We start from the raw sequence: 15,178 nt of genomic DNA, 5'->3' as shown, positions 1-15,178 counted from the left end.
AACCACTTAATGCAAACTTACGCCATGTGAGTAGAACTACTTTGGACTAAACAAAGGAAGTAATAAAGCAGTTCCATTCTACCTGGAGAAGGTCAGACCACAGCTAGAGAAATGTAGTCAGATTGATTTCTCACATTTTCATGACACAGAGACTTAAAAATTCCATGGAGACTTTATGAAGACTTCATTGTTCTGCATTTTAATAGTTTAGGGTTTCACACCCTTGTAAGTGTGATATGGCCTGGACCAAGGTATATGACTGCCCAGAGCACTCTTTCAACTAATACTTTTAAAATTATTTTTATACATTTATTTAGTAGGAATGGGTGAAACTAAAAATTCTATACTTCTTTATGCTGAAAATAATTCTGGTTTTTTCAAACCAGACGACCTCTTGGAAGCTAAACCAGGCTGCTTTCAATACAGACAAAATGGATCACTTGATCCCAGCAAGTAGCTATACGCCAGAAATTACTCCATTTCAGAAATTCTGACTGCTAGTTTTGTTGACTCTTAGGTGGCTGGCGTCAAGGGTCATTACAAGTCCTGCATTTGCATCCTACATATATCTTGCCTACGTGAGTCGCAAAAATACTCTAATGGGAGCCAAACCAATTCACGTCTTGCCAGTTAAGTAGGGAGTTATGTGTGGCAACCTGAATTAAATAGGATTATAGTTCTAATTTATTGTGATGATGTCAAAGATTCCTTATGGATTGATGGCCAGGCTGTTCAATGCTTGCCTGACCTGAACAAGTCAATGAGAATACTGAAGTTATATCTTACAAAGAAAATAAGCAAATAAGCCATACAGGTAAAATCTGGACACAAGTATTCTCAAAACTCATATATAAATTGCCCTTGCTATTGTTTTAAATAACATTCATGCAGTCTCTTTAAAGTGGCTCACTTTAAAAGCAGTTTGTTGTTAAAAAAAAAAAAAGTATTCCTAACTAGCATATACGCACACACGTACGCATGTATGTGTATACCAAAAAAAACAAACCAAACCCATTGCTGTCTTTTGATTCCGAATCATAGCAACCATATAGGACAGAGTAGAGCTGACCCATAGGATTTCCAAGGAGTACCTGTTGGATTCAAACTGCCAACTTTTTGGTTAGCAGCCACAGCTCTTAAACACTATGCCACCAAGGTTTCCATATATGTGTATATGTATGTATGTATGTGTGTCTATACAGGTGTATCCCCAAGCATCAGTCAGTTTATCTTACTGTGAGGGCTTGTGTGTTGCTGTGATGCTGGAAGCTATGCCACTGGTATTTCAAATACCAGCAGGGTCACCCATGGTGGACAGGTTTCAGCAGAGCTTCCAAACTAAGACAGACTAGGAAGAAGGAGCTAATGGTCTACTTCTGAAAAAACTGCCCAGTGAAAACCATGAGCAGCAGAACATTGTCTGGCATAGTGCCAGAAAATAAGCTCCTCAGGTGAGAAGGCACTCAAAATACAACTGAAGAAGAGCCAATTCCTCAAAGTAGAGCCGACCTTAATGACATTGATGGAGTCAAGCTTTCAGGACCTTCATTTGCTGATGTGGTATGACTCGAAACAGAATAAACAGCTACAAACATCTATTAATAATCAGATAATGGGGGAGGCAGAGCCAAGATGGCGGAATGGACAGACGCTTCCGGCGAGCCCTCTTTACAACAAAGACCTGAAAAAACAAGTGAAACAAGTATATTTGTGACAAGCTGGGAGCTCTGAGCATCAAAGGTAAGCTTAGAAAATGAATTCAGGGGCAGAAATAGGAAGAGACCGTTCAGAAGCAGAAAGGAGTTACCCGACCTGAATCGCGGGGAGTCCTCAGGCACCATTCCTGGAGCTGTGGTGGTGGTGGGCTGGTACTAGCATTTGGCCGCAGTTTCCTCAGGGAGAAGGAGCCAGCCACACAGCCTACTCACACCTCCAGAACCTGAGAAGAACGGCGCTCTCAGCAAAAGCTAAGTACTTGCGTATATTTTACCAAGCGCCCCCCGTCCCCCTCCCCCCCCCCGCCCAAGCCAGCTTCAGCAGCTGAATTCCCTGGGCCTGAAATAGGCACTGTTGAGCACCTAGAGCCAACCTCCCGGCCTTGGGGAAGGAAAAAATTTGCAATTAGGGGAAAAGATAATTTGCTAGCTCCACTAACCAGGGGAGCTCAGGACAGGAGCAGCTCCTGCCCAGACATAAATGATCCGCGGACTTTGAGCACCTTTCCCTTCTGCATGGACCTGTGTGGGCCTATTTCGGGAGAATAGGCCCTTGTTGGCAGACTCCAACCATTTCAGCTGTGTGGTGGAGAGGTGGGTGTTTGACGTTTGACATAGCTTTGCCTATTGAATAAGGTCCTCAACAAAACAACACAAAGCAAGAAGCTACTACACAGTAAGCAAGCATAAACTAATACAATAACATATAGATGGCTTGGAGACAAGAGTCAATATCATGTCATATAAAGAAACAGATCATGATCAGCTCAACAGGCTCTCAAAACAAAGAATTCAGGGATCTAAAGACTGGTAGCTCCACTCAGGTCACCCAGCCACCCGCAACAGGGGTCCAAAGATAACTGGTACCTCCCAGTCCTTACAACCAAAAACTCTGGGTGCCCATGGTCCGTCTGCAGAACCCATCCACCTCCACACTCTAGGGAACAGGAACGCGCTTTCCTCAGGGACACTCAGGGGTCAGTTCTCAGTCCCCTGCCTTGTTCAGAGCATGACCCCCTGCTGCAATCACATACCAGTATACACGCCAATCACCCCTGCCCCTCTAAGACTGTAAGACAGAACCTGTACCACACACTCGATGTCAGCTACCTGGAAACCTGAGCTGGATTCATACAAGAAAAAGGAATGTACTCCTAGACTGATGTACCTGATATCAGCTCTGGCCAGCTGGAGACAGGACGTCAGAGCTCCAAAGGTGAAAATAATCAAGCTAGCTCACTCAAGCAACCCACAGGGGTATACCAGAACAAAACAAAGAAAGAAGCTACAACACAGTAAGCAAGTATAAACTAATACAATAACTTACAGATGGCTCAGAGACAACAGTCAATATCATGTCATATAAAGAAACAGACCATGATCAGCTCAACAGGCTCTCAAAACAAAGAATCCAGGGATCTTCTAGATGAAAGTGCATTCCTGGACTTACCAGAGGCAGAATACAAAAGTTTAATATACAAAACCCTTCAAGACATCAGGAAGGAAATGAAGCAATATGCAGAACAAGCCAAAGAACACACAGATAAAGCAATTGAAGAAATTAGAAAAATTATTCAGGAACAAAATGAAAAGTCTAATAAGCTGGAAAAATCCATAGACAGACAGCAATCAGAAATTCAGAAGATTAACGATAAAATTACAGAAGTAGAAAACTCGATAAAAAGTCAGAGAAGCAGAATTGAGCAAGTAAAAGCTAGAATTTCTGAACTCAAAGATAAATCACGTGGCACTAATATATTTGAAGAAAAATCAGAGGAAAGAATTTTAAAAAAACAAAGAACCCCTAGGAATCCTGTGGGACTATATCAAGAGAAATAACTTATGAGTGATTAGAGTACCAGAACAGGGAAGGATAACAGAAAATACACAGAGAATTGTTGAAGATTTGTTGGCAGAAAACTTCCCTGATATCGTGAAAGATGAGAAAGTATCTATCCAACATGCCAATCGAACTCTACATAAGGTACATCTTAAAAGGCAGTCACCAAGACATATTATAATCAAACTTGCCAAAACCAAAGATAAAAAGAGAATTATAAGAGCAGCGAGGGATAAACGAAAAGTCACCTACAAAGGACAGCCAATAAGAATAAGCTCGGACTACTCAGCAGAAACCATGCAGGCAAGAAGGCAATGGGATGACATATTTACAAAATTGAAGGAAAAAAACTGCCTGCCAAGAATCATATATCCAGCAAAACTCTCTCTTAAATATGAAGGTGAAATTAAGACATTTTCAGATAAACACAAGTTTAGGGAATTTGTAAAAGCCTAACCAAAACTACAAGCAATACTAAAGGGAGTTCTTTGGTTAGAAAATCAATAATATCAAGTATCAACCCAAGACTAGAACACTGGGCAGAGCAACCAGAAGTCAACCCAGAGAGGGAAATCCAAAAAAACAAAGCAAGATTAAAAATAAAAAAAAACCTCAAAACAGGGTAACAGCGATGATATATAAAAGAAGACAACATTAAAATAGTAAAGAGGGACTAAGAAATGTAATCACAGATCTTCCATATGGAAAGGAAGATATGGCAATGCAAAGAAAGAAAAGTTAAATTTAAATTTAGAAAAACAGGGGTAAATAATAAGGTAACCACAAAGGAGGCAAACTATCCTACTCAAGAAAAAAATAATATACAAGAAAAAAATAGAGACTCAGCAGAAACAAAATCAACAACAACAAATATGAGGAAAGGTCAATACATAAAGATAATTTACTCAGGACATAAAATTAAGTGGGAAAAAGAAAATGTCAACAACGCACAAAAAAAGACATCAAAATGATACTTATCCATAATTACCCTGAATGTAAATGCAGCAAAAAAGAGACAGAGAGTGGCAGAATGGATTAAAAAACAAGATCCGTCTATATGCTGCCTACAAGAGACACACCTTAGACTTAGAGACACAAACTAAAACTCAAAGGATGGAAAAAAATATATCAAGCAAACAACAATCAAAAAAGAGCAGGAGTGGCAATATTAATTTCTTACAAAATAGACTTTGAAGTTAAATCCATCAGAAAGGATAAGGAAGGACACTATAAAATGATAAAAGGGACAATACACCAAGAAGATATAACCATATTAAATATTTATGTACCCAATGACAGGGCTGCAAGATACAGAAAATAAACTCTATCAGCACTGAAAAATGAGATAAACAGCTGCATAATAATAGTAGGAGACTTCAGTACACCACTTTTGGTGAAGGACAGAACATCCAGAAAGAAGCTCAATAAAGACACGGAATATCTAAATGCCAAAATCAACTTGACTTCATAGGCATATACAGAATACTCCACCCAACAGCACCCAAGTATACTTTCTTTTCTAGTGCACATGGAACATTCTCTAGAACAGACCACATATTGGGTCATAAAGCAAGCCTTAGCAGAATCCAAAACACTGAAATATTACAAAGCATCTTCTCTGACCATAAGGCCATAAAAGTGGAAAACATTATTAAGAATGCGGAAGAAAAACTAGATAACTGGGAGCTCCTAAAAATCGAACACCTATGCTCATCCAAAGACTTCACCAGAAGAGTACAAAGACTACCTACAGACTGGAAAAAAGTTTTTAGTTAGGACATTTCTGATCAGCACCTGATCTCTAAAATTTACCTGATACTGCAAAAACTCAACTACAAAAAGACAAATAACCCCATTAAAAAATGGGCAAAAGATATGAATAGACACTTCACTAAAGAAGACATTCAGGTAGCTAACAGATACACAGGAAATGCTCACAATCCTTAGCCATTAGAGAAATGCAGATCAAAACTACAATGAGATTTCATCTCATTCTAACAAAGCTGGCATTAATCCAAAAAACACAAAATAATAAATGTTGAAGAGGCTGTGGAGAGATTGGAACACTTATATACTGCTGGTCGGAATGTAAAACGGTACAACCACTTTGGAAATCGATTTGGCACTTCCTTAAAAAGCCAGAAATAGAACTACCATAAGATCCAGCAATCCCACTCCTTGGAATATATCCTAGAGAAATAAGAGCCTTTACACAAACAGATATATCCACACCCATGTCTGTTTTTGAGGGCACTGGGATTTTTTGGGTGTTTAAAAATAAATAAATATATATATTTTTTTTTTATTGCAGCACTGTTTACAATAGCAAAAAGATGGAAGCAAACAAGGTGCCCATCAATGGATGAATGGATAAATTATGGTATGTTCATACAATAAAATACTACATACACATCAATAAAGAACAGTGAGGAATCTGTGAAACATTTCATAACATGGAGAAATCTGAAAGGCATTATGCTGAGTGAAATTAGTCAGCTGCAAAAGGACAAATATTGTATAAGACCATTATTATAAGAACTTGAGAAGCAGTTTACACTGAGAAGAAAACATTGTTTTGTGGTTATGAGATTGGGGAGGGAGGGAAGGTTGGAGAGGGATATTCACTAATTAGACGGTAGACAAGAACTACTTTAGGTGAAGGGAAAGACTACACACAATACACTGGAGGTCAGCACAACTGGACTAAACCAAAAGCAAAGAAGTTTCCTCAGCAAACTGCATGCTTCAAAGGCCAGTGTAGCAGGGGCAGGGGTTTGGGGACCATGGTTTCAGGGGACATACAAGTCAATGGGCAAAATAAAATCTATTAAGAAAACATTCTGCATCCCACTTTGAAGAGTGGCATCTGGGGTCTTAAATGCTAGCAAGCAGCCATCTAAGATGCATCAATTGGTCTCAACCCACCTGGGTCAGAGGAGAATGAAGAACATCAAGAACACAAGGTAATTTTGAGCCCAAGAGACAGAAAGGGCCACATGAATCAGAGACTACAACATCCTGAGACCAGAAGAACTAGACAGTGCCTGGCTACAATCAATGACTGCCCTGACAGGGAACACAACAGAGAACCCCTGAGGGAGCAGGAGCACAGTGGGATGCAGACCCCAAATTCTCATAAAATGACGAGACTTAATGGTCTGACTGAGACTAGAAGGACCCCGGTGGTCACAGTCCCCAGACCTTCTGTTGGCCCAGGACAGGAAACATTCCCGAAGCCAACTCTTCAGACATGGTTTGGACTGGACAATGGGTTGGAAAGGGATGCTGGTTAGGAGTGAGCTTCTTGGATCAGGTGGACACTTGAGACTATGTTGGCATCTCCTGCCTGGAAGGGAGATGAGAGGATAGAGAGGGTTAGAAGCTGGCGAAATGGAGACGAAAAGAGAGTGGGGAGGGAGAGAGAGGGCTGTCTCATAGGGGGAGAGTAATTGGGAGTATGTAACAAGTTTTCGTGTGAGAGACTGACTTGATTTGTAAACTTTCGCTTAAAGCACAATAAAAATTATTTTTAAAAATCAGATAATGGAATGTACAAAGTATGAATCTAGAAAAATTGGATGTCATCAAAAATGATATGGACCACATAAAGATTGATATTCTAGACATCAGTGAGTTGAAATGGACTGGTATTGGCCTTTTTTAATCAATCAAGTATATGGTCTACTATGCTGGGAATGACAAATTGAAGAGGAATTATGTCTCATTCATCATCATAAAAGAACATTTCAATATCTATCCTGAAGTACAATGCTGTCAGAGATAGATAATATTTATATGCCTACAAGGAAGACCAGTTAATATGACTATTATTCAAATTTACACACCAATCACTAATGCCAAAGATGAGGAAATTGAAGATTTTCATAAACTTCTGCAGTCCGAAATTGATCAAACATGCCACCAAGATGCATTGATAATTACTGGTGATTGGAATGTGAAAGTTGGAAACAAAGAAGTAAGACTGGCCTTGGAGATAGAAATGATGCTGGGGATCACATGATAAAATTTTCCAAGACCAACAACTTCTTCATTGCAAATACCTTTTTCAACAACATAAATGGCAGCTATACATATGGCCTTTGCAGAAGGGAATACACAGGAATCAAATCAACTACATCTGTGGAAAGTGATAGAGGAAAAGCTCAATATCATGAATCAGAAAAAAGGCCAGGGGCTGAAGGCGGAACACACCATCAGTTGTTCACAGGCAAGTTCAAGTTGAAGCTAAAGAAAATTAGAAGTCCATGAGAGCCAAAATATGAACTTGCATATATCCCTTCCCAATTTAGAGGCCATCTCAAGAACAGATTTGACGCATTTAACACTAACAACCAAATACCAGACAAGATGAAAAATGACATCAAGGACACCATACATGAAAAAAGCAAAAGGTCACTAAACAGACAGGAAAAAAAAAAGACCAAAATGGATGGCAGGAGAGTCTCTGAAACTTTTTCTTTAACATCCAGTAGCTAGAGCAAATGGAAGAAATGATGAAGTAAAAGAGCTGAACGGAAGATTTCAAAAGGTGGCTCAAGAAACAAAGTAAAGTATTATAATGACATGTCAAAGATCTGGAGTTAGGAAATCAAAACGGAAGAAGGTGCTCAGCATTTCTCAAGCTGAAAGAACTGAAGAAAAAATTCAAGCCTTGAGTTGCAATATTGAAGGATTCTATAGGGAAAATATTGAACAACACAAGAAGCATCAAAAGAAGATGGAAGGAATACACAGAGGCACTGTACCAAAAAGAACTGGTCATTGTTCAGCCATTTCAGGAGATAGCATATGATCAAGAACCAGTGGTAATGAAGGAAGAAGTCCAAGCTGCACTACGGACACTGGCAAAAAACAAGGCTCCAGGAATTGATGGAATATCAATTGAGATATTTCAAAAAATGGATGCAGCACTGGAGTTACTCACTCATCCATGTCAAGAAATTTAGAAGAGAACTACCCAGCCAACCAACTGGAAAAGGTCCATATTTGTGCCTATTCCAAAGAAAGGTGATTAAAAAGAATACAGAAACTATGAAACAATATCATCAACATCACACACCAATAAAATTTTGCTGAAAATCATTCAAAAACAGTTGCAGTAGTACATCAACAGGGAACTGCCAGAAATTCAAGCCAGATTCAGAAGAGGATGTGGAATGAAGGATATCATTGCTGACGTCAGATGGATCTTCACTGAACATAGAGAATGCCAGGAAGATGTTTATCTGTAATTTTTTGACTATGCAAAGGCATATGATTGTGTGGATTATGACAAATTATGGATAACATTGTGAAGAATGGGAATTCCAGAACACTTAATCGTTCTCATGCAGAAACTGTACATACACCAAGAGGTAATCACTAGAATAGAACAAGGGGATACTGAGTGGTTTAAAGTCAGGAAAAGTGTGCATCAGGATTGCATACTTCCACCATACTTATACAACTGTAAACTAAGCAAATAATCCGAGAGGCTGGACTATCTGAAGAAGAACGGGGCTTCAGGATTGGAGGAAGACTCATTAACAACTTGCCATATGCAGATGATACAACTTTGCTTACAGAGAGTGAACAGGACTTAAGAATTTACTGATGAAGATCAAAGACTACAGACTTTAGTATGGATTACACCTCAACATAAATAAAAATGAAATCCTCACAACTGGATCAATAAACTACATCATGATAAATGGAGAAAATATTGAAGTTGTCAAGAATTTCGTTTTACTTGGTTCCATAATCAACATTCATGGGAGCAGCGGTCAGGAAATCAAGCAGCATAGTTGCATTGGGCAAATCTGCTTCAAAAGAACTCTTTCAAGTGTTAAAAAGCAAAGATGTCACTTTAAGGACTAAGGTATGCCTGACCCAAGCCATGGTGTCTTTAATTGCAAAAGCTGAACAATGAATAAGGGAGACCAAAGAAGAACTGATGCCTTTAAATTATCGTGTTGGCTAAGCATAAGATCGAACAAATTTGTCTTGGAAGAAATACAGCCAGAATGCTTCTTAGAAGAAAGGACGGCAAAATTTTGTCTTGTGTACTTCGGATGTGTTATCAGGGGGACGAGTCCCTGGAGAAGGACATCATGCTTGGTAAAGTAGAGGGTCAATGAAAAAGAGGAAAACACTCAACAAGACGGATTGATGTACTGGCTACAACAATGGGCTCAACCAGAACAAATGTAAGCATGGCGCAGGACCAGGCACAGTTTCGTTCTGATGTACACAGGGTCTCTATGAGTCAAAACCAACTTGATGGCACCTAACAAGGACAACAACATACAGATGTATGCATATGTATATGCATCTGATTGTAGGCACACATATTCATAAATACAAAAAAGCACACAGGGGGCACAATTACAGATGCTTCTTAGGCATAACCAAACACCTAGCAGGATTGGATTTCTGGGTTTGAAGAATTAAGACCATAGTCTCGTGGGACAACTGGTATAATATACTTCATAAAGTTGTGTTCTACCTCCTAGTTTGATATTTTGTATCTGGGGACTTAAAAGCTTGCAAGTAGCTATCTAAGATGCAACTACTGGTGTCTAGTCATCCAGAAAAAAAGACTAAGAAAAAACCAAAGACTCAAAGAAGAACCTAGTGTGCAGGACAAATAGTCTCCATGAGCTACAGCCTCACTAACCTGAGAGCAGAACTAGATGGTACCAGGTTACCACTACCAACCACTCTAATCAGGGCCACAATAGATGGACCCTGATAGAATGGGAGAAAATGTGGAACAGAACCTCAAATTCCTAAAAAAAAAAAAAAGACCTATTGGGCTGGTTGGGACCAGAAGGCTCCCCGAGACTATTGCCCTGAGATACTCTTCAAACCTTGAACCAAAACTAACCCCTGATGTCACCTCGTAGCTACATAACGAACTGGCCGAAAAAATAATGAATATCACCTACATGATACCAAACAATCAACAATTACTTTAAAACAAAGATGAGAATGTAAGGAGACAGTGAAACGAGATTAATGGGAATGGAATAATTAAAAGGGAAATAATGAGAATGTTCCCACATTATGAAGAATGTAGTCAATGCCACTGAACAACTTGTGTAGAAACTGTTGAACAGGAAATTAAATTGCTGTGTAAACCTTCACCGAGAACACAAAGTTACTTTTAAAAAAAATTCCTAACTTACAAAATCCATAAAGGGCACATACAGTCAGATCCTAGATATTTTCAAAATTAAAGCAAGCCTTCGTCACTATCTCCAGTGCCTCAACACACCAAATCCCAACAAAGCAGACAGTAAAACGTGGAGTCACCTGATACATGTGATCGGTAAAAAGAGATTTTAATCTATGTTACCCTTTCTTAAAATGTGTCCCCGGGATTAAGTATGTAAGCATCATTTGTACTGCTTCTTAAAGTCCAAATACAAGGAAGGCCCCTTCTCTGACCTACTGAGTCAGAATTTCCAGACAGAGGGTTTAGCCAGCCTGTGCTTAACAAAATCCCAGATCGATGGAAGTCCAGGGAGCTCTGATGAAGGCATTAGATTAAGAACACCCATTTCATAGGTTTTCTAGCACGAAGAGAGAGAGGCTACAAACTAGTGATGTGTTCCTGCCCTCATTTTCCAGTTCTATGAAGTACATGCAATTCTACTCTCAAAACCAAGCTCTAATAATGATCAAAATGGTTGCATAAGGACCTGTGTCCCTTTCTGCTTTTAGAAGAAGATAACTCACCCATTTTTCTTCCATCAATTATTTATTATTCAATTATTTATTTTTAAGGGTAGATGTGCAATCAATCCTTTAAAATTAACTAATCACTGCCATCCAAGTGAATGGGGATGTATATGTCACTTGAAAATTCGATGAAGTAAAGCATATAATATTGTTTATAATATTATTAGCCTAACCCTTTAATGAGACATTTCCACTGCTTAAAATTAATCAGCGCAGAACTATCTGGTGAGCATTAAAAAAAAAAAAAGAGCACTTGATAAGTATCAAATAAGATTTATTTCCTGATTATGTAGAAAGTTTACACGTATTTCAAACTCCACTATTATCGGTGGGAAAGAATCTTGAGAATTTTAAAATAACAAATGAGAACAGCGTCTATGAAAAACAATTCACTTATCCTTCCTGGTAAATCATATTTATATGCTAGGAGAGTAGCCTGCAAACATTTATTTATTAATGCGGTGTGCCACAGAGGTTTATTATGCTTCTGCTTTTTTAATTGTATGGAATTATGTATAGCCTATAATAATCAGACTAAGGGCAAATAAAAGAAATCTGGTAGCTCCAGGAACTGTTTTGCTCCTACATAGACTTCATTTCCAAACACTTTCAGCAGAAGCAAAAATCAAGACAATTCCAGAACTTTATGACCCTAACCAGCTATGAGTTTCAATGACCATACCTTTCAAGACGTTAACCTTAAGTTGGGCAAAAAAACTTGCAAGAGCAGGCAAATCTTCGTCATTTGAAACCCGTCCGCCATGGAGAAAAGTCCTATTTGACTATACCCTTCTCTTTTCCGATTTTTTTTGGGGTGGGGGGGGGAGCTGGGGCAATAATTCATTTTGTTTGTTTGTTTTGTCTCTACAGTTCTCATTCGCTTCTCTTCAGTCCCAGAGAAGCTGCTCCATTCTCCCCGATCTCCAGTGCACCCTCGTCCCCCTTTGGTGTTTCAGCCTCGTACAGACACCGCGAGCATGTGAAGCCCCAGGAACCTCTAAAACTGCTTCTTAGGGGTGGCAACCTCCATCCACCCTCCCCTTTCCTCTCAGGAGAGGGCTTGCACCGGCCGGTCCCAAACATACTCTGCTGGATGTTGGACTAGGAGGGAAAAGGACCGCGGGCGTCCCTCCCCGCGGGCCTCGGCATCAGACTGCGGTCCCCGCAAGCCCCACCCCTGCCAGCACCCTGGCAACTGGCGGGACGCTTTGCCGGAGCCCGGTTTCAGTCTCCCATTCTCATTTTCTCTTATCCTCCCGCTCTTCCTTTCTCTTACTGTATTTATGTCATCACTTTTTTGATGGCGAGAGAAAACAGCTCAGAGGCTAATGCCTCCTTCCCACAGATACATGTGTGATTTTCCAGAACCTTTCTCCGCCCCTTGCTCTCCCTAAAACATCAAAAAAAAAAAAAAAAAAAAATCAAGGCTCTGAAATGCAAAGGATCCTCCCTTCGTCCAAGACCAATGTTATTCCCTCAGTCGGCCAATTTTAAGCCCGCATGTTCTGAAACCTACTCTTCACCAGTTCAGCTTTCTTCCATTTAACCGTATTCCTTCTAAGCGCCTCCTCCACCTTCCGGGGTCTACTACCGCCCACATTAAGAAAAAAATCCCACCCACAGGAATAGTGCGAATTCCAGGAAAGAAGTGTGGGTGTGTGTACGGTTGTCTAAGTGTGTCCACCCTTGCGCGTCGCCCTTCTGAGCCGGTCTGGGTCCTGTGCATGTGGCCGCGGTGTGCAGGACAGTCAGACAGTTCAAACTTGCCCTGCCAGGCTGAGGCTAGGCCCTCCCGAGCTCACCTGTCCGCGCCTAGGTAACTGGCGAAGAGCCCGCCCGGCTGCGTTCCAAGACACCTGGCGGGGTCAGACCCAAGCCAGTGAACTGGCGACACAGGGAGCCTCCTCCCGCGCGTTTGTTTTCTAGCCGTCCTTCTCTCGGGGGTGCTTCGGTTTTGCTCTCGCACCCCTTCCCTCAAAAACAAATGGGACCTCACTCCTCCACAGAGCCTTACCTCAAACAGTGGGCCGATCTTGTTCTTCTCCAGGTAAGCCTGGATCCGGGTTTGCTGATGAGACGCCATGGAGAGAAAGACCGGCTTGGGGGGACAGTGCCGGCAGACCGCGCGGCCGAGCGCCTCGGCCGGGGACAACCCTCCTTTCTCTTGACTTGGGGCGGGGACGCAAGCTCGGCACCTCTGCTGCCCCGGCGCCGCGGTAGTGCTCAAGCGTGGGCGGCAGCCCCGGGAGCCGAGCGCGGTGAGCGCGTGGGGCGCCGACAGCCGCAATCCCGGGGACCACCGCCAACTCAGACAACTCCGCGGCGAGGGGCGAACTCATTCATCGCGCCCGCGGCCTCGCCTACCCCCTGCTCCCCGCAGCGCCCAGCGCAAGGGGGAATGGGAGGAGCGGCTCCTTTCCCCTCTGGGCGGCAGCAGCAGGATTCGGGGGGCGGAGGCGAACGCGGGAGGTGCTGCTGCTCCTCCTGGAGCCGTGCAGGGGGCGGGCCGGGGTGCACAGGGGCCAAGGGGCGCCACCTTTACGCGCGCGCGCGTGTCTCTGTGTGTGTGTGTGTCCGCGCGGGAGGGTGAGTGCCCCTCTCCCAGGTTACGGTAACGAACAGCCCGGGCTTCTCTGTGATGCCGCCTCGCCCTGCCGGACGCTCCCTAGCGACAGCGCCGCTCAAAAAACCAATGGTGAATGTGCTTCTTTCAAAGTGCACATAAATCTGGTGCTTGTTGGCTACTCCTTGGCAGCTACAAAAGCATTTCGAAAGGGATTAGTCCCCGCTGCCCCTCTGACCGCTCCTCTGCACCTTCTGTTCTTCCTACACTACTAGCTGAGGGTCGGAGAAGAGCAGAGTTGTGAGAAGGTGCGTGGTTCTGAGGGTTTACCGCGAAAATGGAGTTGCCTTCCTTTACGGGATTTGGCTTGGCCTAGAGCAAGTCGACGGGTGAAGGCGTTTTGACAACCCAGCTGAAAACTCCCAGAGTGCACACCCAAAGGCGGGGAGCAACCCTTCAGCGCTTGACGGGGAGACGAGATAAAACCCTTCCAAGTTTGCCTTCCTAATCCGCGCCTTAAATTCTATCTGTATAGATATACTGACATCCCAGATGCAACACTATTCCACTTAACACTGTTTCTCCTAGGTACTTCATGATCTCCTCAAATTTAGCCAAAACCGTTTTTATTATGCAGGGATTTCGGAGTTGAAGAAAAGGATCTAGAGACAGCATAGGTTTCTTCATGGACCTTTCTTCCTTGTGAAGTAGAACCTTGAGGATCCCAAAGGAAATTTCCCTGGATCCTAACCACGACGTGCTGTCAACGTAAAAAGATGTATATTAATAAATATGAATGCTTAGAATAGTGGGAGTAGTTTTGCCTAGAACAGATTGCAAATGCATAGATTTTCTATTTCTCCACTGTGTCCTGGATTTCCATAATTCATACTTTCTTTGTTGATGTCTGTGTTTTTCTTCTGTATTTTAAATGGTATGCTTATGTGGAAACATGCAATTGTGATGATAAAAATTGGTCATTGATGTGAGAAGCTGGTTTATCCCAGAAAGTATAGTCACATTTAATAATTCAGAGATGAGAAATCCATCTGGCAGAGTAGCTAGCATTTAAAGAGTTCTCATAACCTGAAATAGACATGATTTTGGGTGCAAAGATGCCCAAGTTAGTACTTCTACAATTTGCCTCAGGCGATCTGCCCAAGGAGAGTTACATTGAATATCGATTGGGGACCCAGGGTTGTAATATGTTTTCCATGTGGCTCAAGGGTATCCTTGTATATTCTTTAATAAATTCAGTAGAAATTAAATATGTAGAATGAATGTCAACATTTTTTATTTGCTATACGGTATGGTGAA

The 15,178-nt window shown here is 41.7% G+C and overlaps 1 protein-coding gene across 1 annotated transcript in view; it reads right to left on the bottom strand.

Moving 5' to 3' along the window:
• Window positions 1–13,637, bottom strand: part of C14H8orf34 (chromosome 14 C8orf34 homolog) — a 515,144-nt gene extending 501,507 nt beyond the window's left edge. The window contains 2 exon segments of the mRNA XM_064267783.1: window positions 13,313–13,387; window positions 13,389–13,637. Coding sequence (XP_064123853.1) covers window positions 13,313–13,387; window positions 13,389–13,637 — 324 coding nt within the window.
• Between the last annotated feature and the right edge of the window lie 1,541 nt (window positions 13,638–15,178).

Source organism: Loxodonta africana, chromosome 14 (genome assembly GCF_030014295.1).
Source record: "Loxodonta africana isolate mLoxAfr1 chromosome 14, mLoxAfr1.hap2, whole genome shotgun sequence".
Taxonomy (NCBI): domain Eukaryota; kingdom Metazoa; phylum Chordata; class Mammalia; order Proboscidea; family Elephantidae; genus Loxodonta; species Loxodonta africana.
Note: the sequence above shows the minus strand (reverse complement) of the source record. Positions and strands in the feature narration are given on the sequence as shown.